The sequence below is a fragment of the Amblyomma mixtum genome, chromosome 6 (genome assembly GCF_055824585.1).
Source record: "Amblyomma mixtum isolate Tamu chromosome 6, ASM5582458v1, whole genome shotgun sequence".
NCBI classification, from domain to species: Eukaryota; Metazoa; Arthropoda; class Arachnida; order Ixodida; family Ixodidae; genus Amblyomma; species Amblyomma mixtum.
In genome coordinates this window covers 154,920,880-154,945,061 of record NC_143017.1, presented here as the reverse complement: position 1 = coordinate 154,945,061, position 24,182 = coordinate 154,920,880, and the positions used below count along the sequence as shown (strand labels likewise).

The 24,182-nt window shown below is 44.0% G+C and overlaps 1 protein-coding gene across 1 annotated transcript; it reads left to right on the top strand.

Annotated features, from left to right (window-relative positions):
- The first annotated feature begins 3,707 nt into the window (after positions 1 to 3,707).
- On the top strand, positions 3,708 to 24,067 carry LOC149340875 (solute carrier family 22 member 15-like). The gene is made up of 7 exons (XM_089549806.1): positions 3,708 to 4,526; positions 5,270 to 5,697; positions 13,414 to 13,632; positions 15,596 to 15,810; positions 18,324 to 18,438; positions 19,384 to 19,456; positions 21,274 to 24,067. Exons 1-7 carry the CDS (start codon positions 4,281 to 4,283, stop codon positions 21,550 to 21,552), a joined length of 1,575 nt encoding a protein of 524 aa, XP_089405932.1. The 5' UTR covers positions 3,708 to 4,280; the 3' UTR covers positions 21,553 to 24,067.
- The last annotated feature ends 115 nt before the right edge of the window (positions 24,068 to 24,182 follow it).

Here is a 24,182-nt window from a genome sequence, read left to right as displayed (position 1 = left end):
TGAGCAGAGTCGACCAGTCACTATATGATTGGCGCTCCTGGACCGGAGATGCATATATCCTTACGCCTCGTCGTCTACACCCGCGAAAAAAAAAGAATAAAGAAATATATCCATCATCTTTTAATTCTGAAATCCTAAACTTAAGGATTTCAAATATGTGTTGTCAACTCTCTTTTTTTCTGTAATTCGGCCACTGTGGAGGGTGGGAAACGACTTCTCTTTACCCGAGGAAGACGGTGCGGATTACTACTTGCTTGCCTGTGTTCCGAATGGTGTAGTCCTATATACTTCGAGGAAGTCATCCTGGTTAGCTTATTTAGTAGAACGGCTGCCCTAACAGTCGGTAAGTCTCGGGTTCTAACCCCTGACCATTCTCCAACTCAGAAGTTTCCGACGCCAAACAGTGTAGATCCGTATATATATGTGGCTACACTTAGGTGGATGGCAATAAGTAATTACTCACTTGAATTGTTCCAGTTATGGCTCTTCGATGCCTTTATAACTTTGAAAGGTGGCTTTTCGATCTTAGCAATGCCTTCAGAACCCGGGATCAAGTTTTAACACAGTAGTGACAAAAATCACAGTTTCATCCATAAGTTCTGAGTCCTTTGCGTTATACATCTTGTTGGATGTGGTTGAGAACCGCAATTTACCCCAACCGCATACAGACAAACGCAAAGCGAAATAATAATTAGCCGCATCTAAATCAGCTGTTATACTGCAACAAGAACATAAAGGTGGGAGTGATTATTCAGCCAATAATTACCGCCCCATATCAGTGCTCCCAGTATTCTCAAAAGTCTTTGAAGGTGTCGTAAACGTGAGACTAGAAGGCTTTATAAGCAAGCATAAAATAATCAATGAGGCGCAATACGGATTCCAAAAAAACAAGTCAACTGAACAGGCATTATTGAACATAAAAAATGAAATAATACATAATATAGAACATAGACCGTATATAATTGGTATATTTCTGGATCTTCAAAAGACCTTTGATTCGGTGGGCCATGAGATATTATTAACCAAGCTGTACGACTGCGGAATACGAGGTGTTGCATTAGACCTAATGAGAAGTTATTTAAGTAATCGATCCCAATATGTTACAATGAATAATGCATCTTCGTCGGTAATGCAAGTGCTCTATGGCGTGCCACAAGGATCAATCCTTGGACCGATACTGTTCAATATGTACATCAATGACATATGCAGTATACCAAATTCGCCAAAATTAATCATGTTCGCAGATGATACAAATATATTTTTCTCTGGCAGATCGCTCACTCCACTTCAGGATGCAGTGAATAACTACCTCAACTTATTGTCCCTTTGGCTAGATACTAATAAGCTACGGTTAAATGCAAAAAAACTAAATATGTCATCTTTTCACCAATTAATAAGCCGGTATGTAGTAAAATCATCATACGTTTCCGCGATAACTCATTAGATCAGGTAACGACGCAAAAATTTTTGGGAGTATGGTTTGAAAGTAGCTTATCCTGGAAAACACATGTCAGCCATCTAGCAAGGGAACTAAGTCAAGCAGTTGGCTGTTTGTATAAGGTTAAAAACCTTGTTCCGCTTTGGCTAAAAAAAATGCTGTATTACATCTCTGTTCTACTCCCGTCTCTCATACTGTGCATTGGTCTGGGGAACAACAACAGGTCAAAATTATAACAAATTAATTTTATTGCAAAAGAAAACTCTGAGAATATTTGAAAATTTTTATGGCAAGCCTCAACTTCTTCCCACAAGTCCGCTCTTTATAAAGCATTTATTAATCAAAGCAAACCAAGTCTATTACTTCAAGCTCTTGCAGTATATAAAGAACAACAAGCTCTACACTACAACAAATCCTGAACCATGTTCACAGTATTCTCTCCGCAGAGGACACAGAAGGACACCTATTACAAGAACAAACTATGGCCGGCAACATACAGACTTCCAGATACCTTTGTTGTTGAATCGTGTTGATGAATTAGTCAATTTTACGAAACCAATGTCCAAACATTTTCTAAAAACCCTATTGCTTAAGCATGACTTTGTATTTGTGTAATTTTGTGCTGTTTGTTTTGTTTTGTTGTACCTGAAAATGTATGTCTGTTTTTATATTACCGATTTTCTTTAGTAATGTTTCTTATAACGACATGTCTTGCTTTCAATATATTATAGCTAGCTGTTCTGTTATTGCAAAGCAATCAGCAATTCTTTGTTAGTCTATTTTGTAAGTATTTATGTGTTCATGCATGGCGCAAATCTATGTGACCAAAGATTGTGTGCTCTTTACCTGCTCGCTGAACGTCATCCGGAGCGAAAGCCTTTGTCAGGCACTGCAGCCTTTAGCTTTCGCTCCGGCTTTCTGTAACATAAAGGAACAAATAAAGAGAAAGAAAGAAAGAAAGAAAGTTCAACGGAGCTTCATTTGGTACTGCACACAAGACATCTCCGTTGCGGCCGTCACAGAAACAAGGGCCATTCTCTACGAGTGCGCACAAGCCGATGACCGCGGCAGCTGCAACTTGTCATGCCTGAAGTCCTTCAAAGAGCATTTCCACAGAAAAAAAAAAAAAGAAAGACTGATCAAGCGACTTCATTCCATTGTGTGGTGGCGCGGGCGACTACGATCTCGGTTACACAACACCATCACTATTAATCCCGCATACCATCCACGGTACAGCTGTGCTGCCAAACAGCTGCGTGTCAGAATTCCGCAGTCAGAATGTCACAGTTTCCGCATTCGTGCTTGCAACCCAGGAGAACTGCGTGCGAGCCCGCGCGCAGTGCTTCCTTAGCTAGAGCCTTGCAGTCTGAATCTTGCAGTTCTTTGTGAAGAGCCCACCTTCAAGAAACAATCTTGTAAAAGGTGCATTCTATCGCTCTTCCCAACAGGACTTCAGCCACAGTGGTCCGAAGACGCGTCCAATATGCGCGTATTCAAAAAAAAAAAAAAAAAAAAGGAGGACGAAGCAGTACTGCTAGCATCGTGAACATGCTCGTAAAATGAAAAGGCTCGTTGAGTTAGCAGGGTACACATCTTTTATACTCTTTTAACTGCGAATTTGAAAGCGACCCGGGATTTTCACAACAATCAAGTGGATACAGTACAGGGGCGGAGGTATACTGAGCAAGGGTAGAAGACCCCCACCTCTTTCTCCCCTTTCGCGATCTACCTGACTTTTCTGGCTCTGTGACGTGCTTACTGTTATGATGCGCGTCACCCAACGGTGCGAGATTCGAGCGCAAAGTGACTGAAACACCAAACAGAAACATTAGCAGTCGTATTCATCTTGAATGTATTTTGCATTCGCAGTTCTACATGGTATTTGGAACAATCTACAAAGTCCCCAATATTACGGCAAGAAAATCAATTAGCTCTCTTGAACTTTCGAATGTGGCGCGCAAGTAAAAACGAGTCCTTTTGGGCATTCTAACCGTACGCACAGGTTCGCCTTCTGGCGATAAGCCAGATATCAGTGCAACAGGAAACAAAGCGGTATCCTCTAAAAGAGGGCCGGCGGGCTCACGAGTCCTACCCCATATTATCTTTTGCAAACTAGCGGTTCCGGCAAGTTCACAAGCGGCCCGCCTTGGGTGCTGGCGCTATCACTGTTGGGCGCTATCTTATCAGTAAATGCACGCGCGCGCTCTCGACGACGCAGTGGTAACTGCGGTAATGAGCGGCGATAACGACAAAGCACTAAAGGCTGGAGGAAAGCATCTGCAATCACTTCAACGACGGCCGGCGCCGGAGAGCGGCGCGGCAGCCGCGGCTTGGCACGGTGGCAGTTCGCAGCCGGGCAGCCGGGACGAGGCCAACATTGGCCAGTAGCACACATGCCAACGATCTGGACGTTGCAGAGGTGTGCGCGCTCTGAAGCTTCGGGCTTGTGAAGTGTGCGCACAGCAGCGTCAGCGCTCATCTGTGCTGCTAGCATCTCGTACTACGCTCAGAACTGACTAGGGAAAGTGCGTCTCTGCTACATGTCACCCCAACTGCACTTATTTATCGCTTCCGTGCGGCTGCATGAGCCTGCTAAACTGCGTTGTGAATACGAGCCGGCGCATCACTTTCGCATGTTTACATTTGTCCACAGTCGCTCTCTACGCTCGCGTTTCTGCCTTTGTCGTTGCGCGCTGACGCGACGTGGATGCGTGGCCGCTGGCGTGGCCGACGGCAGCGTTGAGGACTAGCAAAGAGCTTGAGAGACCGTTCTGACGGGCTGTGCTAGTGTATTGTCGCGGCGAACCCTTCATCGACCACCGGTGCTCCTTACATCTGCAGAATGGATGTCGACCAAGTGTTTCATCTTGTCGGCGAGATCGGACCGCAGCAGATTCTCTACTTTACCTACACGGCCATAATCGGCGGCTTGTTCGTCAGTGGAGAGATGCTGCAAATCGTATTCACTGGCGCGAAGCCGGACTTCCAGTGCTGGAATGGGTCGAAACCTTCGACATCGGGGTGTGACGCGAACAACAGATGTGACTATCCGCATTATACGTCCAGGTTTACGTCTCTAGCCACTGAGGTATGCTTACCTTTTCGTTGTATAGATCTTTGTAATTTCAGTAGTGTTTCGTGCATTCCGCATAAGCTATTTCATATCGTAGTTTTGGGGGTTTATTGTGCGAAATAATGCTTTCTTAAGGCCCACGAGTGCATTCGTAGGTCGTCAAATATGTTAGGTTTCTACTTACGTTCTGCTGTCTTTTTTGCCCGTCTACGGTGAGCAAAGTACGTAGTCAAAACACAGTCACGAAAAATAATGAACCTTTTCTAGGCTATGGTAGAGAGAGGGAAGACATAGTGCCAGTTTGTGTGTTTAAAGCCAGACTTTCCAGTTTCGCTTGTTGTACGAAACATTAGAGCATGCCTTTCTTGGCCTGCTGCTGTCTTACTTATGCTTGCCAACACCATTTCTGCATCTCTTTACAGGAGGGAGGTCATTTTGGATTATTGCCGACAGCTCCATAACTACAGCGCAAACGACAGGACAGAGAAGAAGGGACACCACACAGCGCTTCTTCTCTGTCCTCTCGTTTGCGCTGTAGTTATGGATCATCGAAAACACCAACTCGCCCAACAAATGCTTTTGTCGCTTTTGCCGACAGCTACTACATTATATATAGTACACATGATTGTCAATGAAAGCTTTCTGCTGAGATAGGGTCCTTCGTTAGGGGCATCAAAGTTTTACTGCTTCAGAGAGAACTGTTGAAACTTCACCGCATCCTGAATACAGCCTTAACGAAATGTATAAATTTCTTTCAGTGGGATCTTATTTGCCACAAGGAATACTTGGTGAAGATGGTGCAAGCTGTCTTCATGGCAGGTGTCATGGCAGGCGCATTTGTGTTTGGCTACATCTCCGATCGGTTTGGACGGCGCCGCACGTTGCCATTTGCCGCTATTGCCATGTCAGCCATGACTTTCTTTGGAGCGTTTGCGCCAAGCCTGGCGTTGCACGTGGCCTGCCGCTTCTTTGCTGGCATGACAACGGCAGCCGTGGCCCTTGTCTCATTTGTGCTCATGACAGAGCTGGTAGGGCTGTCGAAGCGAGCACTATTAGGCACTCTATTCCCAGGCGTCTTTTCTTTGGGCATTGGACTGCACGCCGCATTGGCCTATGCTATTCCAGACTGGCGCCACTATTCCATCGCCACAGCACTCCTGAGCGCCCTCTTCATCCCTCTTGCTCTGTGAGTCACGCATCGTTTATATCTTCTGATTGTTTCCATGCTGTATACTATGCTCTTGTTTGTTAAAGGGACACGGGTTATTAACTGAAGCTGGCCTAAATTGTTGGATTAGCAATTTCCAATGACAGAAAGGTTGCTTTTGCAGAAAATAGAAACTCAATAAGCTAGAAAAGAGCAAAAAGTGACACACAGGTGTTTCCACCATGATACTACTTCCACATGTACACTCCCGTGACTTGAGGTAAGATTTCATGTTGAATAAAACAGCAAACGAAGATAAGCTGTCAGACAGGGCATTTTATAATCTCTATGGTACGAATCCTGTAGATTTTAAAACATACTCAGCAGCAGGAACAGCAACTAACAAACGTGCGCTATGCAATTCTGACCATTTTATATTCCGACAAGGGTCAGGAAGCAGTGGCGATGTCATAGCTTGCTGGTGCACCAAATGGCAGCTAACAGAAGAATGCATGTGGTCTAGGCTGTTGCTCTTCTGGTGTTGGGGGTGTAAGGGCATCGGATCTGTCAGCAGGGGATTAGGAGATTAGCCCTTGTGGGCAGACTTATCGGACCCCTATAAAGCCTGTTGCTACCTGCCATTCTGTCAGATAGGAAGAAGGCACAAGCTGTAGTTGTTATCTGGCTCCTGAAACTGCCGTAGCGACTGTTCATCAGGTTTGGTAGGAATAAGCTGAATGTTGCACTAGCTAGCCTACCAAGTTTGCGTGGCTGTAATAACACAAGTTCATTCAAGCACCTATTGCATGTCGATGAATCTCATTCGCTGGATTTTGCAGCTATGTGCAGAGTGCAGTGGCAAACTTAAATAGTTACACTGGGCAGTACTGCTTAAAGGGATACTGGCCAGGATTGGACATTTAAAATTAAAGAGTCGTATGCGTAGGTGGGGTTAGTAGGATGTCCTCTGGAAAATTTTAGAGCCATGTGCACCCCGCATGGCTGGAAAAAATCAAATCAAAGCCTGTTGGCACTCTCTTTCAACAAAGCCAACTTCCTCATCCTGTACACTGGCATCAAGACTTTGCAGTGACACTTGAGTGTCGTCTGTCACTCACTCTAGCCATTTTTCGTTGTCATTTGCTTTGGCACAGAAAAAAAATACCTACTTCTTTGCCCTGGTCCACTTATGCCTCTGTGCAATATGGGTACTACTCTGCCTGCATTTTTCATTCACCACATTCAATTCCTTCTCTTTTACTTTGAACACGGGTTTATCATTTCATCAGAAAGCTGCTTGCATGCTTCCGTGAAACCACCCTCCAAAACTGGTCATCTTGTTTCACGTGTACCATTATGCCGGGAAGCAAAAAGTAAGAAAAAAAATACCTGATGAGGTGGGGCCATGAAGTAGACATCTGATATACTCTGCATACCCTTCTAAAAATGCACGAGAAAGAGAAATATCGCTTGTGAAATTTGTCAACCGAACGGGGAATTGTCAACCGAATGGCAGAGAGAAACCGACTCAAAGCAGGCACAGCAGAGAGAAGGGTGGTGAAATCACTTGATTGCGATGGTTTAAACTCTGCTGTTAATGAGTTAAAGAAGTTTTTGTGGCTATGCATGCCAGAGACAACGCCTGACAACCGCCAGAGTATTACGAATTTTCGACCAGGGCTGGGAAGGGGCTTTCAATGCAGAGACTTAAAATGGCTATTCAGACGAGCGTGTGTAAATGGTTAACATGTTTAATATCTTTCTAACACTGAATAAGTGAACACGTCAGAAACTATGTGCCTTCCTTGCTCTGCAAAGTTCATTCAGCCAGCTGCTGGAACCATTTTCGATGGAAACCAAGTGGGCCATTTGTGCTGTGCATTGTTCCGCTACCCATCTGAACTGAGAGAAATTCTACTTCCAGGCATAAATTTTACCTTAATCACTTATAACAGCAGATGTGGTGGATAATCGACTTCTTTAGGCTGATTTCATGAGCTCATTACCCTTTCATTTTGTCAGCAGCTCTGGCTATTTCTCGCATTTCTGGCCTTTTAAAAAGCATTTTGCACTTGTTACTAATGAATCACAGGGTATACATCTATCTTCATTATTGTTAAAGTTGTTTCTTTGCTTAATCTTGTGGCCTTCCAGTGTTGTAGAGTATGGGTTTTGTGCACGGTGAGCACATCATTGGAGAGAGACAGGGAATGAAAAGGAACTGCGAAATGACCTGTAATGTTCCATGACCTCCAGTTGCCAATGCATTGCATTTTTCTTTCAAGTCATTATGGTCCCTGCACTGTCCAACTGCACCATTGCAGTCTTAGCCAATGGTAGTGGCACACAAGGCAGTTTACAGGTTGCTGAGCCAGCTGTCAGAGCTTTGCTTTTTGGGCAAATAGGTTGCACCCACCTCCTATCCTATTGTCTTGCTTTCTCTCTGATCTCTGCTGTCGCAGTGGTTCAGTGGTTATGGCGCTCGGCTGCTGACTCGAAAGACACGGATTTCGTCCCGGCCACAGCGATTGAATTTCAATGGAGGCGACATTCTAGAGGCCCATGTACTGTGTGATGTCAGCACACGTTAAAGGACCCCAGGTGGTCGAAATTTCAGGAGCCGTTCACTATGACGTCCCTCATAGCCTGAGTCGCTTTGGGACATCAAATCCTCAGAAACCAAACCATTTTTCTAATGTCTGGCACTGTCATTGCAAAAATGTCAAAGAACTGTGAATCTGTAGTGCTTTAGGGTCAGGTGTGCCTTTCATTGCTCACCTGTGTTTTTGCATTTATTTATTGTTATTTATTATTTATTATGTCTTACAGGCTTGCTAGGGCATGCTTATTGTTTCTGTGTGAATGCCGTGGGTCTTTTGCTCCAAGTTCTCCTCTGAGAAAATTATAGTTGTTAAATTGACCACTGTGTTAAATAGCTACTGTACACATACAAGTCCTGACTGCAGTTAACTGTGAGAAGCATCTTTCTATTAATATTCTTTGTGCTAGTTGTGATACCCAAAAGGTCTAACTTGCTTTTCTGATTACATAGTTTTTAATGCGCTTCATTTTAGCACTTGAGCAATAATAAAATATTAACTCTTCTGCCTGCGAAAAACTCTCATCCTTTACAGTAATATATCAACTGTCTAATAAATGACACCCACACTGTGCAGATGGTTACCAACTTAGGCTTTACATTGGTGGTCACTCAGGCATGGGGTCAGGAGATAGACGGAATATGGGACATGTATAATGTGTGCCTGGAGCTTTAGAAGCATAGATTGGAGCACCCATAGAATTATCTGCTGATAAGTGCATTTTCCAGCCATTGTCAACAGTGAGTGTCAAGCGATATGGAACAATGGAACTGTCTGCAACATTTCTTTTTTTGTCACTGATACGTAGCCAGTGCAGTGCATTCATTTTCGTATTATGTGCACATGCTTATTATAGAAATAACCTCTATTGTAATTCGGGACTTTATCTTAAAGCCACTGCCATCACCATTTTTCAGCTTGATATTGCAGCAGACAGTAAGTGTATCAGTATGTGCACCCACAAGCTCTTCTACGTAAGGGTTTAGTTATTAGTAGGGGTGTGCGAATATCAAATTTTTCGAATACGAATCGAATACGAATACTTGATCCCGAATATCGAATTGAATATCGAATAATTAAGGACAGACACATTTAACCACTACAAAACATTTATTTCAGCACCCAAGAACCTCACGGTTCAACTATCGATGATTAAATGAACACAAAAGATGTGTGTGGCTGCACAAAAGTTTCAAAGTCTCAAACATTATTCTCAGAAGAGTGTAAATATCAGAGAGGATCGCTAGCTTGCTATCAGCACAAAAGCACGTTGCTGGGATGAACATAAACGGTTGTCGTGAAGGAAAACCAGCTGCTCCACATGGTCAGGCAGAAGTAGTTCCCTTCTAGCTGAAACGACTCCTCCAGCCACAGAAAATGCCCTCTCTCTTGGCACTGACCTGGCACATACTGCGAGGTACTTTGTGCACAGCTCTGACTATAGCAGCTTCGCAGGTATAGCCACAAAAAAGCTCACCAGCGCCGTCAGCTACGGCATGGCCCTTGGAAGGAAAAATTTTCCTTCCTCGAAGGAAAAATTCGAACGAAAAATTTTCCTTCATCCATGCGCATTGCTCTGGGCGCCGCCATGCTGTTATGTCTCTGTCGATAGGGCTTGCGGACCGAAATGAACGCTGGTGTTCACAATGAATATTCGGCTAGATACGAATATTCGCGTCGGGTTGAATATTCGAAAGAACACGAATACATGGATTTCGAATCGAATACGAATACTAAAAATATAACATTCGAAATATATTTGAAAATTTCGAATATTCGCACACCCCTAGTTATTAGTACTTGTTTGAAGTAGTCTGGGAATCTGAAGATATGCAGATTTTCGGTTATGGCCTGAGCAGCAGTGTGCAGCATAGTACAGAGAGTTATATTTCTTCGGAAGGAATAAAAAAAATTTAGAGGGAATGCTTAAGCCCATATATGCAGAACTGGTCGTTCGGTACTTAACATTCAGAGGACCTTGGGAGTGCTTATGCCACTCCTGGCACAATGGTGCAGCGGTTAAGCACTACGCCACTGCCCTGCAATGGCAGGTGCTGTCACTTGGTAGGGCTTGTGCGACCAATCATTAACTGCCACCTGCCACGGTGCACAGTTTGTTCACAATCCGATGGGCAGGTTGTGATGACGCTACAAGGTTACGTGACCTAAATGACCCACCTGCTTCCTAGGTTGCTTCTGTGGGCATTTTTCATGGATTTTTCACTCGCGGTCAACGACGGTGGGACGCCGGATTTTCTGACAAGTTCCTTAACGCATTCGTGCTGAGTGGTTGATGCAGTGACATTTTCCAATTATTTTTAGCAGCTTGATTTTTTCTCAACAGAAAGTTATATCCACACTTGTATAATGCTTTTATTGTCTCCACATCAAATTAGTGACGGAATAAAAAAATGAGCAAGCGATTGAAAAATATACGAATGTGACAGCAAAAAAAATTTATCAAGGAGCACGGTGCCACAAACCACATGAAAATCCGTGAAGCCATTGTTGTGCTACGCTTTCTGGCAAGGAGGACAGCCAGGCCAAAAAAAAAAAGCTCTTTTAAGAAAACTGGCATTTTCATGGAGATTTCAGCCAGTTTTGTGCTACCTACGGCCACAAAAACAATTTTGAAGTCACTTCTGGGCTCTTTTTGAGAAAAATTTTTCGAGATGTAATTTGAGAGACCTTATAGATAAAAAATCTGGTGTTTTCTAAAATTCAATTTTTCGTGATTTGAAAGCCGTGTCCTCCTTCAAGCACAGCCCCGTGTCCTGACTGTTAATCAATGCCATAGTTTTCTGCGTACTGATGTTCAAGCCAGCTTTGCCTCTTCAATCTCTCAATCATTCACTGTAATTCATCTTAGCACTAGATTAGAGAAAAGTGTCGTAGGCAGACTGGAATTTCTTATTTACTCCTTATTGCCTGTAATTTGGAACTTGTAGGTAGGCATGTAGTGAACAGCAAGGACGAAGTTCACCCTCCCTGCCAGACTCCCTTGTCGATCAGAGTGCCTCAGCAGTGGCCTAGCGCTTTGAAATGCGGGGTTCCATTTCCAGTGCCACTGGGTACCCACTGGTTTTCCACTCAGTACAAACTTTCCCTTGGCCTGGTGCTCGGGTCTCTGGGATGAAATGTTGGGAAGAACAGTTGTTTTGACCCTACCTCATGCAGACCAAATACGTTAGCCGGGACACTGTTTCGCCAAGGTGCCTTTGAAGCAGGTGGAACTGTGTGTCACGCTGTCCTAGAAAGGGTTTACCCTGTCTAGGACAGCCAGACGTGTAACTCGACGTGTTTCAAGTGTCAGCATATGGACAACAGTGCAGCTGTGCACTGCATTTTTGTGTGCTAAATGCTGCCAAACTACTAAACAAATTATTCATTGTGTTTTTATCTTCTGCTAATAGGCCTCCTTGGCATTCTGAGTGGTTTTACTAACGCGGGTGTATAGTTCGACGCCGCCCAGTTTGGTGGGAAAAATAAATGTCGAAAAATTGTTGAAGTTTTGAGCCTTTTCCTTTAGTCAGCTGCTTCATGATACTTATTAAAGGGACAGTGAGGAGAGCTCTATTAATATTTTTTTTAAAGCAAAATCCGATAGTTCGGCATTTCATGGCTTTGTTGCCACTTGGCCGGCAGCGAAAGATGCATTTATTTCTAAGAAATTTGCATTGGAAGTTGAAAAAGTTTTTCCCGTCGCTCTGATTCAAACTTGGGATTCTCTTATGACTACACAGGACTAAGTGACGTGAAACATGACGTGCACATGACGTAACGCAGACTCCGTGATTTCTGGCCGCCAGCAGTGCGGCCTAGCAGCAGCCGAAAAGAAAGCTACCGCCGGCCGCACGTTGAAGGCATCTATCGGCTATTGCGGCCGTCGCTACCATCGCTTCGTTTACGTTTGCACCGGCGTTTTGCCAGTGTTACGATGGATCTCGCTCTCGAAGTCGTCATTCGTCAACGAAGTTCTCGCAAATAGTCACCTCTAGCATACCGTGTACCTTGTTGCCGTTAGCGGAATACCGGGAGCCCGCCTACCGCCGATGAGCAGGCGCTGATTGGTCCTGATGCTGCAGGCACGCGCGTAGCTCTGGGTATGTGGCGCCATCTGGCGACGTCTCAAGGAGATTTGCGCATGCATTGGCTGCGCCTCAGTGATTTGTGGCTTCTCGTGTCCTAGTGTTGCTAGAACCATTGATTCTGGCAACACTGTTTTGTCCTATGACGTCACCACGCTTGTACTTGCGAGTTTGGCCTGTGGCAGCGATACCTGCATTTTGGTTTTTGCTCTTTTCTACGTTACAAGAGCTTTGTTGTCAGTATGAGTGGCGTTTTTGTAATCAGGAGCTGGTATTCTGTCGATACAAGCCAACTTCAATTTCTCCTCAGTGTCCCTTTAAAGCAATTTTCAATTCTAATGCAAGGTTATTATGTTTCAAAAAGAGTGATGTATGCATACATACCGAATTTGGGATCTTTTTAAAGAAGTCATTGGCACAAATATGTCCTCCTTTTTTCTTACAAAATCAATGATTGAAATGGCTTGGAAGTGATGTCATTCAATCTCTGGAGTCATTCTGGTGCAGTTTTACCATCTGTATGTATGTGAGACATGCATGCAGCTTGCACATTATGAAGGGTTAAGAAATCAAATCATCACCGCCTTCTTGATCAGATACCTTGGTGGGTTATCCATCTTTTAGCCTCGGGAAACCCAGTGGTTCCAAAAAGGTGTTGAGAAGCTTCGTATGTCTTGGCTTCCGTTTCCTTCCTGCCTAACATGCACTAAAAAAAAAAAAACTTGAAGATGCACAGTCAGTCAGAAAGATGCCCAAATTCAGCACTATAGTGACTAACTGTGTAATGAAGTAGTCTGTTGTAAGCAATTACCGGAATAATTAGTCCCAAAATAAAGTGAGTAAAGGAAAGATGGAGGTTAAGGCATGCGTGGTTTAGGTGCTTGGGAAACTCGAAAAGCATTCCCAAGGAGGTCAAAAGTTTGTTAAAACCCTGTTTGAGAACCCCTGAGATATCTGAGTAATATATTGCAGAAGGTATCTGCTCATGCTCAGAGAATGAACTTTTGGCCCTTTGTGTTGGTAGCCTTTCAAGAAGGAGCTACCACTGGCTTTGCTCCTACATGCAGGCTTCTGCCCGAGAGTCCACGCTGGTTGCTTCTGCACGGTCAGCGGGCGCAGGCACGACAGGTCCTGGTGGATATAGCCGTACGCAATGGCCGGGTGCATTGCCTCCCCCGCACCTGGGACTTGCAGGAGCCCAAGGTTCACCACAAGGGCTCCAACCCGGTGACGCTTTTCACAAGTCACACCTTGCGCATCCGCACCCTCATCCAAATCTTCCTTTGGTATGCCTCAGTTGTTCTGTTTTTGTCATCCTTAAAGCACTAATAGCATTGCATGGCCACGGAATCACACCCCAGCCACAGCAGCCGCATTTTGAGGCGAAATGCAAAAGGCGCCTGTGTGCAGTGCGATGTCAGTGCACGCTAAAGAACCTTGGGCAGTCAAAATTAGTGTAGAACCTACAGCATAGCATCTGTCACAGCCCATATGCTGCGTCTGGACATTGTACCGTATTTTCCGGTGTATAAGACGCACCCTTGTATAAGACGCACCTGCCATATATGCAAGCTGTCACTGAAAAAGTTCGTATATAAGACGCACCCGTGCATAAGACGCGCCCCAGTTTACCCAGTTAGGCTAGTGAGGCTTAATTAAACACGCTTGCGCAACTATCGTGAAATGCGCCGTACCTGTGAGCAATTCTTAAGCAACGCTAAGTGATCGAAAAAGGCAACACTCGCGCCATACCCGTCCACGTTTTAGCAAAAAAGAAAGAAAAAACTATACAGCTCCCTATATGTCCATAACAACATTTTTTTTCTACTTGAAACCTTCGAAGTCTTCATCTTCAGATGCGCTATCCAAAGGTTCACCCATTTCTGGAAGCAACTCGGCTGAAACATGCACTACGTACACGGAGCAAAAAAAGTTGCAAAGGGTGACTAAAAAAGAACGCCGGCTTGTCTTGACAATGGCGAGAAGCGCGATTGTCAACATCTTTTGGCGCTTCTCATTACTTTTGCTTGGGGCCTCCGAAACAGCCGCGCGTTTGTGATCCCGGAAGTTGTCATCCCCGCCGTTTCGTGATAAAGATCACCTAGAATGTCGCGCACGGTGGTCCCGGTATTGAAGTATTAACCGTGTTACAACCGCGTTATTAGTAGTGATATTTTTTAGGTGAAAAAAAGCTTGAGCATGAACCGGAGTAATCGATGAACTCGCAAAAAAAAAAGATGAAAAATTCGCATATAAGACGCACCCTTGTATAGGACGCACCAGCAAGATTTTCGAAAAAAAGCCGTGTCTTATGCACCGGAAAATACGGTATAACATAATACCAGGACCCTAACGTTTGCACTGCTTGAAGACATTGAAACTCAATTTTATTTGTGTGCTTTTTTTTGGTTACTGTCAATTTGTGAAACTGGCTGAGTAGTATGCAGCATAAACGTGCCCAAGGTGCAGCCCTTTTCAGAGGTATACAGCCTACTCGATTTGCCTCTTGTCTGTGCAGCATAACCCATTTTGCATTGCCAAGGTTCCAAACATTTTAAAGGTGTGAGGAGCTGTTGTCAGCACCCCTCCAACGTTTATGACTTCATGGGTGCTACAGAAGCCCCACTGCAAACCTTTGAGGCCAGTCCCTTGAGCTGTATATTTTTGACAAAGGCTGTACCGTGCATACCTCTCTGGGCGCTGCTCTAAAACTGACAGCTCATGCCTAAAGACGACGACTGTGGCAAGTTCATTCAGCAGGGATGGCAACTGCATTCTTTGCAGGAGACAGCTGCTGGGTTATATGCTTTATGATCTGCGTTGTTTTATGATCTGCGTTTTATGATCTCTTTGCATAATAACTGCTTTAAGTACCCCCTGTTTATTTTTTCTAATAAGAACCACTTCCGATTATAAGTACCTCACTAACAATGAATTGCTACAGCAATCACCTATGCTTGCTCAGCATATTACCTAGTATGTGCTGTTGCATTACTCAAGTTGCTGCTTTATTGCTACATTGCAGTGGTGTCATTTTCAAATGATTCTATTTTATTGCATGATGTTAGAGCACTTTTGTGACTTTTGCTGTCATCTCATTTTGTACTTTCACCTGTTTTGTCTACTTGTTTAGTTTTCCCACCCTGCTAAAATCCCAACACTGGGAATTTAGTACCAGTAAATGAGTAAAAATGTCTATTTTTATGCTGCTGTAATCGCTTTTCTTCTTGTTTTGTTCCTTATTTTCAGGCTGGTAAATGGGATCACTTACTACGCACTGACAATGGCTGCCGGCGATATGGGTGGTGACCTCTATGTCAGTACAGCACTCTCAGGATTGATTGAACTGCCAGGCTACCTGATGTCAGCCTTCCTGCTTAGCTTCGTGGGCAGGCGGCATTCCGTGTGTGCTATCATGCTGATCGGCAGCGGTGCAAGCATTGCACTCCAGTTCTCTGGACATTGTGAGTGCCTGTTGACCCCCCATTCCATCGCAGAAACCATGTGCAGAGTTTAGGGTTCTGACAGAACTTCCATGTTGGTTGTAACTAGGGATGTGCGAATAGTATTTTTCCCAAACCGAATCGAATATGAACAATGTAGTTTCGCTTTCGAATCGAATACGAATAGTGTGGCTAAAAACTGAACTGAATACAAACCAAATAGTGGTTGGACCGAATCGAATATGAGTCAAATATCAGTTCTAATATATTCACTACTTTTGCAAATGTTCGTACAAGTACAAAACGAGTGCCAGTGGTGGTGTGGTGCTAAAAGTTTTAAACTTTTGCCATAAAGTTAGAGCTATAGCTGCTAAAAGAAGAAACACTGATCTCCACTGATGGGTCGCAACACGAAGTTACTGTATTAACTGTAAGGCCGTCCAGTTGTTCAGAAAAATTACCATTTGCTTGTTTTGTTCAAAGACCCTTTTCCCATCCATTTCACCCCAGAAAAGTCGAGCACCAGACCGGAAGCCTTGCACACATTAAAAAACTGGTCGGTATCCGGCGACACTAGAACCACATTGCAGGAAATGAGATTAGTGGCGCCTACATATGAGCCATGGCCTCAGAGATCAAGCATCATGCACGGTTTTCCTGAGTTTTCCTGAGTCCTACCGCGTCGTCAAGACTGAGAGGCCACGCACAAACGTTATGAGCACCACTACTCAAATGGGCCGCGTCGTGACGCTGAACACTTCATCTCCACCATATGTTTCACGGAAGGGTGGTGCGCAGGGTCTGTCTGGGCTGTTTTTGAAACATTCGTCGAAGAAGAATACGGGGGGAATTTGAACCTCCTGCCATTACTCGAAAACTATTCGGTTTGGTTTGGTCGTTTATGGGGTTTAACGTCCCAAAGCGACTAAGGCTATGAGGGGCGCCGTAGTGGAGGGCTCCGGAAATTTCGACCACCTGGGGTTCTTTAACGTGCACTGACATCACACAGTACACGGGCCTCTAGAATTTCTCCTCCAAAGAAATTCCAGCCGCCGCGGCCGGGATCGAACCCGCGTCTTTTGGGTCAGCAGCCGAGCACCTTAACCACTGAACCACCGCGGCGGCTGAAAACTATTCGAAAAGTTGAGAACACATTCGAGTCATTTCGAATAATTATTAAAATTCACTATTTGATTCATTCAAATAATCGAATAGAAAGATATTCGATTCGCTATTCGAAGTTTTTGAATATTCACACACCCCTGGTTGTGACTGCTGGTTAGCATGCAATTCTGACTGAATCAGCTGGACAGACGGACAGGTGCGCGGAAGAGGCAGAACTCAAAGTTGAACTAAAAGGTGAAGATTTGTTTCAGAGCAACAAATATAAATAGGATGCTTGAAAAAAAAATGACAAGACAAATACAGCAGCACTGTGGTTCTTCAATATCACTAAAGCAGTAAGCAAGTTTCAAGGGCAGCAAACTTGTGCCGCCAACATTGAAGAACCATATCCTGTCCGTTTTCTGTCTTTTGCCTCATAATTTGAGGCCGTCCAGTATATATTTGTTGTGCGAAGCAAACCTTCAGTTGAGTTTTGTGTCGTGCCTTTTCTGTGTCCTCCATCTGTCCGCTGAGCTGATCCCATCAGAGTGGCAAAACTTTGGCTGTCTCATGAAACACATAGGAAGTGCTCCCACTTTAGGATATCTGAGCAATCAGCATGTTTGCTCTTTATTATTCAACTTTTTTTGGCATCCAGAGGGGACTGTAAAGGAACATAGCAACAACTTCAAAGCGTCATCGGTGGATGTTGTAAAATTGCTTGCTTAGCTCACAGCAACCTCAGGCATACTCCTGCAAGCTCTCTGTTTTGTTTTTTCTTCTGCTGTGGAGCAATTTTTACTGAAGCCTCGTTATTCAAGTATTATTCCCATAAGATAGGGGAGGGGGGTTCTGAAAATATGTTATAATTTGTCCGACTAATCTTCGCTCCCTACTTAGGACAAGAAACAGATATTGGTTGGCTGCTAATCTTCGCTCCCTACTTAAAACAAGAAACAGATATTGGTTGGCTGTGCTAATCTGGATTTTTGTGTAGTAAAAATGAGCAAAGCGGACGCACAGGTCACATAGTCTGTTGGAAGGCTTATGGAAAGTTTATGGCGTTCACCCTGACAGGTCGACACTCCAGCTGTGTTTTTCGTCTACCTTTTTTATTGCATCAGTTCACACTTGACGTTGAAAGAATCTATTGCTGGGACACATGTTCACACTCCTGCAGTTTTGTGCTGAACAGAGTAGAAATTCACAGGTGAATGCTATCTTTATGCTGTAAAAGAAGCAGTGTACCTTCAATGGGCCGTTTACGCTTTGTCTTTAAAATGTGTCACTCGTTCATTGTTGCAATTAATGCACTGAACCCTCATTCATGCATTCCGAAATGTTGTTAATGCCTGCAAGGAACTGCTGTTAGGACCCAAATGTTATTTGTATCTAACCAAGCACGGTTATTGCGTATCTGTGTTTTGCAGTCCACTACAGTACTGTGTTATGGAATATCTTCTCCCTGGGGGCCAAGATGTGCATTTCCATGTCATTTGCCATCATCTATGTCTACTCAGCAGAGTTGCTACCAACCATAGTCAGGTGAGGACACAGTAATGAGTCATCATTTCTTGTTCCCCTTCTGTTTACACCACTAAAGGCTGACTTGTGGGCATGTGTAATGAGAGGTTGTTGGGATGTGGGTGAGGGACTTCCATATGCATAAGATGCTACTTTTTAAAAGCACGAGTTTTTAAGTTTTCTTGTAATGATTCGTGGATAGTACTACTTTTGCCTTTGGGACTACTGAAAACCCATTCACAAAATGTAAGGCACCTTGCAAGCGAAACTCACTGACAGAAACCACCAATGGGTGAAATAACATCAAGTGCTTGCTGGGACACATCAGAGCTGCATACATGCACATGTAAATAGTGTTCTTGTGTATGTACAGTCATGGACGAAATTTACAATACGCAGGTTCACGAAAAAAAAAAAATTTATTTCTGTGCAGTTGGGCAAACCAGTTCATTAAAAGATCTGAGGAGACATGCGTACTGCATTTGCTAGAATTATACCAGCCGGGGTAGCAAGGTAATTCAGGAATTTTTTTTTTTTTCTGTGCAATGGCATCTTCAAATTTTGATCATGACCTTATACTCTGTCCTTAGCTTCAGTCGCAAACTAAGCACTGCCAGGTAGCCTGCATAAGCAGTTCTCTGAGTGGTGGTTAATGTGAATATTTTTAGTTTGCAAGTTTCTGCATGTATACTATCGGGGACAAAAGTGGTATAGTCCACGTGGCGGGAGCCCGAGCAGCGGAAAACTGTGGCATTTTGGCGAGCTAAAGTACGAAACATTGAAATGAGCCAAGTGACATGCCTGCTGATAATAAATGTCACGCATTGACGGTCTCGATCCCAGATGCTGCCTGTAGATGGCGTTGCAATGCAGTGTTCCATTGCTCCAGCTCTCGCCGCATGGACTATACCACTTTTGTCCCCGATAGTACATCTATACATTCATGCTATCATTCTGTCTATGCAGAAATGGTGGCATGGGCATTGTTTCCGTGGCTGCAAGGATTGGTGGCATACTCTCTCCTTTTGTGAGCTTGCTGGTGAGCAATTTTTCTTGGTTTTTGCGCATTGCGAGCACCATCTGCACCACACTTTCTGCCTTAGAAAGTGTTTGTGGAAGTTATTGTAGAAACTTTCTTGCACAGGAAATTCAGTCAATGTTGTGGAACACTCGTGTGTAGAGCAACTACATAATATTGTGGCCCGTTTCAACTGCTAAGCTCAGTGGCAGCACTTAATGGCTTTGGTATTCTGTGAGAAAGCAACAACATTGACAGCGTGATTCTTTCTAGCTTGCATGTGCATTAATACATGGTAGCCCTATTTAGCATTATTGAAAAAGAAAGTGCCAAACAGACGGAGGAAGGGTGCAGAGACAAAGCACTGGCAAACTTGCAACTAGCCTGGTTGAAAGTGCCTTGCACCTAAGGAACAAAAGTGTCAATGAAACTTCAGTTTGGGCCAGTTGGGGCATGGTATTTTGTGTGAATAGCCTCTGGAATGACATGTATTTTTTTTGTCATGCTTGCATATAGGTGGCCAGTGGGTATTATAGTAGTCGTATATATGCGTTGTTGCAAAAAGAATAAAGAAGTCGCTAGTGTAGCACTTGTCCTTGTCCCTTCTTTGTGGGTTGTCTTGTATTTGTGCTCACCTTTTAAGAACAAAAATGTGCATTTCCAGAGACATTCTTAATACAGTTTGTGTAAAAGGAATCAAAACCTTACTTATTCTTGCAGCACCACATCTGCACGTTTGTGCATTACAAACTGTTATTCGTCCATTGTTGGCCCTTTTTGTGAAATTCGCTGACAGCTGCAAAAGCACAAAGGCTGTCTGACTTTGCCTTCAATGCTAGCATACTATTGACATTTTAGCGTTTTTCGTGTTTTTTTTAGTCATGTAAAATTCTCTTTGTTCTGCATTTTTCACGATTGTAGTTACGTACATGCATTGAGGTCATAATCTTGCCTTGAGGTGGTTACAGCGACTTGAATAAATTTTAGGGCTTGCTTGGTGAGTAATTTAAAACCTCTTTGCATATTTAATTCTCTTTTTATTTCGTTACATTTTTTACTTTTAGCAAAGGCACCATGTCTAGGAAAGTTCATTTTTCTAGGCAGCTACAAGTCAGTTCTTTGGCTTATGTTAAAGATCAGTAGTTCCATTTGTCTCGCTAACTATTCCTAGTTAGCATAAGCTGCTCATCCTTGATGACTAGATGCAAGTGTTTGTGCAAGGTGCGCTGGAGTTATCCGGATGTATTTCAACTGTGCTACTTGATCCAGCAGTGATAAATAAGAAGGCAAAAAGCAGATTAGTAAAGCTATTGAGGGAACCAGCTAGCTTAGAATGCGTACTTTAGCAATGTGCTACTTGGGATGCAGAGGGAGCAACAGGGGAATGTAGGAACAACACTTACTAGTAGGACAGGCTGTGCTGCACCTGTTCATGATATTTTTTCATTCCCCTCTTGCGCATGCCAGTGCTTGCCTTGGTGTGGCTTGATGAATGCAGGCTGGCATAACATGTGTTTTGTGTTGGCTTTGCAAGTCATATTTCACGCATTCTGCAAAAAGTGCAACTGGTAGATCATAAGCACAAATTGGCAGAACTTTGTCTGGCAATTAACGTAGTCCTCAGCAGAAGGAAGTAACCGAGTTTGCTGCAGATAAGTAGCTGCGAGTGCTTTGATTACATACCAGACGTGACGTTGCATTTCCGACATGGCTTGCATAAAACTCAACAGAAATGTCACCTGAATTTTCATGCTAAGCCATGTGCAAGGTGGCGCAGGCTGTTGACTTTTATGAATGAATGAACGTAATGTGTGCCTTTACACCGTGCCACTGTGCAGGACAACTTGATTCCGGGGCTGCAGTTCACTGTTCTTGGTGCCCTAATGTTGGTCACGGGCCTGTCCGCTCTTGCACTCCCGGAAACACTGGGGCACCATTTGCCCGAGACCATCGAGGAAATTGAGGACGAAGACAAACGACCGCTTCTGTCACCTACCACGTCAGGCATTTTCACACGAGTTTCTGCAGACGAGGGAATCGCGGAGGTTGCTTCGAGCAGTTCTGAAGACGAACTGTACTCTGTGCATCAGCGACCGGCCGTCAGTTACGGTTCGTAGTGGGGAGTTGGATCTGCACCAGGTGTGCTGTGTCCGTCGCTTCGACTGTGGTGCCCCGAGTGAAAGTAGTTGTGAGCGAAGACGTCATAAAGGGCCACGCTTGCAGTCTTCGTGCTGCCATGGATGAAAATTCCTCCTCGGCTTCGCATTGGTTCTCCCCGCAGAAGCTGTCGGCTGGGCATCATCGCATTGTTCCTTGCCCGAGCAGTGTTGCATGTGATAAGCCGTACACCATGCATTACCTACAGTGGACTAGGAAAGTGCTCTGAAGACAACGCATGTATGGAGATGTGCTTGCTGATGCCTGAATGCTGGTCTCAGGAATGACTTTCCTGCAAATCCCACAGTTGAGTGCGGCCTTTAGTGCGTGAATATGTGTGGACTATTAGCTGAGCTTCTACAGAAGACATCGGTACAGACTTCCTAAAAAAAATGCTGTGCCAGTGAGGAATTGTTTTATTTGCGAGCATTTTCAAAGATAGGGCTGCAGGCAGTTGGGGTGGATGCACGGTTGTCCTGGCTCTCCAAAATGCTGCTACAGTCGCCACCATCCGTAGTGCCTTGTATGGCAGTTGTGTCCGATCTACAGATGAAGCTCTGACTGAAATACTGCAGAGAAGTGTGATGTTCTGAGAAGCATATTGCTGCTTGGTGTGGTGAAAATCTCTGAGCAACAAGAAAAGTGTGCACAGCATGCCTGCAAGTGTTCCTCTTCATTATGCTGGAAAGTCGTTGCAGATTCCGATGTTTTATTTGCTGGCACAACCACTGCTGATGTTGAACTGGCGGCATTGCTTTTGCAGACGTGCTGAAAGTGAAAGCTAGTGCAACTAGCTAAGAGAACGTTTTGAATTTTGTTAATTGAAAATATATGTTACTGTGGCCAGGTAAAGCCTTTGGTCCAATTTTCCAAGCTAACGGAAAAGGTCGTTTTCCACTTCCCTTCCACCTCGTCCCCCTTCCCCATTTGTTCCCCCATTTTTTGCAATTCTGCTTTATGTGATGCTAGTGCACGTATGTGAACTGATCATATTCTCTCGTGAATCGTGGTGTCTGAAAGTGAGTGCAGTCTACTCACTTCCCTCTGATTTGTCTCTAAGTTCCTTGTGCTTCTTGCTGTGCGTACTTTGTGTGAAGTGCTGGCTATGTGTGTTCTATGTAGCCTGAACCAATCAACTGTGAGCCAAAGGCTTGTGCAGACCACGTCACTGTTCATTTGAGTGATACACCATTGGAGTGGAATGCTGGTTGTAGTGCAGTCTTCCTTTCCATTGAAAGACAATCACAAATTTCCAAGGGGTGAACATTTGCTGTAACCTTTTGACTGCGTAAACAATCTCTGCAGAGTCATATGTTAAGAAGCGCTGTTGTTTTAGCTGGTTTTGAGAAAACTTAGTTGTAGCCTGTAATTACTAGGTACGGCCTTTTCTAGGGCTTGCTTATTTTTCCATAATCTGTAAAGACCAGGTTGGCTTGATATTTGTTTCATGACCAGGTAGAAGTAACGTTTTACAAAGTAACGTTTAACATTCGATAAGGTTTCGCAGTTTCCAGCCCAGCTGTCATTCACGCATTTATATACGTTAGGCTCTCGTTCACAGAACAGTGCCTTTGGTGGTTATGACATTTTATATTTTTGCTGCACTTGACACTGGATTGAGGTTGTGCATTTTTTTTTTTTTTGCATGATTTTCAAGTGGCTCATTATTTGCCGTTTGGAGTTTCTGTGGAAGTGCTATTTCACAAAAGGTGTTTGTTAATCCTATATGGACATTTTGTCCAATTTGCTACGATATTTTTTTGTACTGATGTGTACCAAGTACTACTAGTACACCACCCAAAATGTAGCCAACGTTGCTACAGTTTACAGGCAAATAGTTCTCGTCGAGACTCATGTTACAGAATTGAAATGAAGTATTGGGAAAACTTGATGTACAAGTGAGCCCCTTCTAACTTCTGGGGTTATTTGCTGTCACTTTTGCAGAAAGACAGCCATTTGACTGCATGCTTCCAACAGCCTTGTTTACTGGCAGAAGATACATTCTGCTGGTGTTTGCGAATGAAAACTGAACAGAGTGCTCCCGTTTGCAGGTTTCAAAAAAAAAAGCGAGCGTTCCTCTTGTGCTTCTTTGATTTGCAATTGCTGCTGTGTATTGTGTTACCGCACATTGCAGCTTAACAGGTCTTGAGTGATAGAACTTCTTTTGCATGCCTGCAAGTCGAGGAAGACGCCTTTAAATTGAGGGAATATACACCTGGCCTTAGACACAGGTGCAACGGATATATTTGTGGACCATTAACTCTGCCTTGTGCAGGTTTATCACTAGTCTCATCCAACTGTTGTAACATGTTGTTACAACCTTACTTTAATTTAAACTGCAAGGTAGCAGCTTTGTTTATGCAGTTATGTTGCTAGCTTGAAATGCGATTTTTCCAGACAAAGCATCTTCAGTTTTTGTGATGTGCTTTTTGTTCTGTACATTCTGCAAATATATGCAGCAAAAGGAGTACTATATATAGCCTTTGGCAGTCTGTGTGTGTTTTATAACTGAACGTCTACACATTTTATGGTGCACAGCGGACCTGTGGCTTGGGAGAAAGTCCCGAGGCCACTGACCGCAGCTGTGGCT

What these genes read in the sequence shown, in the direction of transcription:
- LOC149340875 (XM_089549806.1), top strand. Translation starts at nt 4,281, where the DNA reads ATGGATGTCGACCAAGTGTTTCATCTTGTCGGCGAGATCGGACCGCAG. An exon ending in CTCTTCATCCCTCTTGCTCT is followed by an intron (nt 5,698 to 13,413) that starts GTGAGTCACGCA and finishes TCCTACATGCAG; the next exon opens with GCTTCTGCCCGAGAGTCCAC. An exon ending in CTCCTTTTGTGAGCTTGCTG is followed by an intron (nt 19,457 to 21,273) that starts GTGAGCAATTTT and finishes GCCACTGTGCAG; the next exon opens with GACAACTTGATTCCGGGGCT.